The 2548-nt window shown below is 44.1% G+C and overlaps 1 protein-coding gene across 1 annotated transcript; it reads right to left on the reverse strand.

Moving 5' to 3' along the window:
* Positions 1-477: 477 nt before the first annotated feature.
* Positions 478-1386, reverse strand: LOC133141471 (proteinase-activated receptor 3-like). Its single transcript, XM_061262043.1, has one exon. It carries the CDS (start codon positions 1384-1386, stop codon positions 478-480), a length of 909 nt encoding a protein of 302 aa, XP_061118027.1.
* Between the last annotated feature and the right edge of the window lie 1162 nt (positions 1387-2548).

Raw genomic sequence — 2548 nt, forward strand, 5'->3', positions numbered from 1 at the left:
CGACTTAAGGGATAACTTACGAAAAGCTTGTGCAACCCTACCCAGGTGTGGCCACTAGAGAGGGATGAGACCAACGGAACTAGCCGGCTTACCCTCTATCATTCCCCAGCGAAGCTGAGCCAGTTGTTGCCTTGGCAATATAGCAGGCAATGGCTGGATAACTTGAAAACCCCGATGGAGGGTTCAGAGTGAGACACATGGATGTAACAGTGCTCTTTTGTGAAATCCAAGCCCAGTACATCAAATGTCCAATGTTACAGCTGTTGATATGCTTTGATATACTGATAACTTTCAGTACATGTAAGTGTTGCCTCTTACATTTCCAGTCAATGGACTCAATACATGATGCACATTGATTTCTGTATTTAAAATGAGAGATTCATTACAAAGAAATGCATCAATTTCATAACTGGAGAAAGAATAATCCTACAAAAAATGTATTTAATTGTGACAGCACCAGATTTTTTATCAAAACATTCAGCTTGGATCGGTGGACCTTCCTGAGTCTTGCTTCTTAGGGCAGCAACAAAGGACTCTGGGAATCTCTCGGGAGAGGTAGAGAACAGGCTGAATGCTGCTGCTGATGTCCATGAAGCTAAATGCTAGAGGGTAGACATAGCAGTAGTTCTCATCCAGGGAGAAGTACTCCTGAAAGGGAAACAGGGCTACAGGTGGGAAGTAGTTGAAGACGATGATGCCCAGGATGATGAGCACCATCTTGAAGGCCCTCTTCTTGACGGGGTGCATCTCGTCACGGCCAGGGCCTGACTGGCGAAGAGCTCGCAGGATGGCCACATTGCAGAAGAACATGAAGGCAAAAGCTGCCAGAAGCATGACGATAAAGACCCTCCGAAAGTTGGGGATGTTGCCCACACATCTTGTTACCCCATAGGCTATGGTGACCAACCACGCCACAGTGGCACACACCGTGCGGTGGCTTCGGTCCTTCAGCTCAGTGAAGGTGATGGGGTGCAGGACGGCCATATAACGGTCCAGACAGATGCAGGAGAGGAAGAGGAGCGAGCAGTCTTTCACCCCGTAGAAGAAGTTCAGGACATCCCATGTTTTGTTGTTGGTGTTGAGGAAGATTATATTGGCCAATTCTAGGGGTGGAGAGAGGCAGAAGAAGGTATCCAGGATGGCCAGGTGGAGGATGAAGATGTCGGAGCTCGATGAGTCCCCCTTGTTCTTGTGCAGGAGCCACAGCACCATCAGGTTAGCAGGGATCCCCAGGAACATGTTGATGAACTGCAGGATCAGATAAAAGATCAGCCCCTCAGGCATGTGCTTACATTGCTCGTACAAGGTCATTTCACCCCATCCACCGCTGCTGTTTGACGGCTTATGGATGTTGAGGATGGAGGAGTTGAAGTAGAAGATCTCCATGGGGGTTAAATAGGAGATGCGGGCTCCTAGGGAATGCAGGTTGGGGGTTTTCTGCTCAGACAGAGAAAAAGGAGAGTGATAAAAATGACATAAGAATAACAGGGCTGCATTCTGCATGAATACATAACACATCGTCACAGCATGTCTACTACCTCCCCTCACACCCTTCCTTCACTGGCTGCCTGTCACTGCTCACTGAGTTGCCAAGTTCTCTTATATTAATGAATTACACAGACCTTTCAGTTTATTTCTTCCTGAAGTCAGTTTTTGGGTTGCAGTTTTTGGGCTTGTTTTGAAGAATCTGGACACTTGTTTGCACATGCAAACAAGCAACAAGTTGTTTTCATATTTCTGGCAACTATTGTGGGCACAATCTTTCTTATTAATTGAGCTATTCCACCCCCTCCCACAAAATCCTTAATCACTTTTTTTTTACAAGCACAGACCAGGTAAAGCTTTCTCCTATATCCATCCTGCTTATTGTATAATTACTCTCAGACTTTGATATCCTAGAAAATGAATCTGCAACTGTGGTGCCTTGTAGCAATGCAGAACTTGTGCTGCATTGCTATCAATTACTACACATAGCATGTAGTGATTAGATAGCATTAATTAATCCGCATGTGTCTACAACACAGTTTGTTAAAGCCGCAATGTTGTCATACCCTCCTGATCTTATTTCACTCCAACTTCAAATGGTGTAAAGAAAAATGTTCTAGTGTTGCTTACTAAGGGATATACTGTCCCTACATAGATATACAATTGTGAATATGGGTTTAAACTGTTACAATGTGGCAGTGACTTATTCTGCACAAACACACATTCAAAGTTTTAAAGACTATGGTGAAAATGAAACTTGCTTGCTTCATCTAGAAGTATGCATTGAAAGTGTACTCAGTGTCTTAGTCAATGTTTTTTCATTGACAAAATGAATGAAAAATAAAAAATGACATTCCCCTACAAAAAGGACATTTAGAATAATCTTACCAGTGCAGATGGTGCAATTTGTCCTTAATTATCCGTGCTGTCTCCGGTAAATCCTGCATGAACCCCTGTTTGGACTGTGTGAAGTGAAGCAGAGACTGGAATACAGAGATATAGGGAAACCCCATCACTGATACTTCAGCACTGCTGGGATCATGCCTCTGGCCAATCAGAACAG

This window comes from Conger conger, chromosome 12, assembly GCF_963514075.1.
Source record: "Conger conger chromosome 12, fConCon1.1, whole genome shotgun sequence".
In the NCBI taxonomy this organism is placed as follows: Eukaryota; Metazoa; Chordata; class Actinopteri; order Anguilliformes; family Congridae; genus Conger; species Conger conger.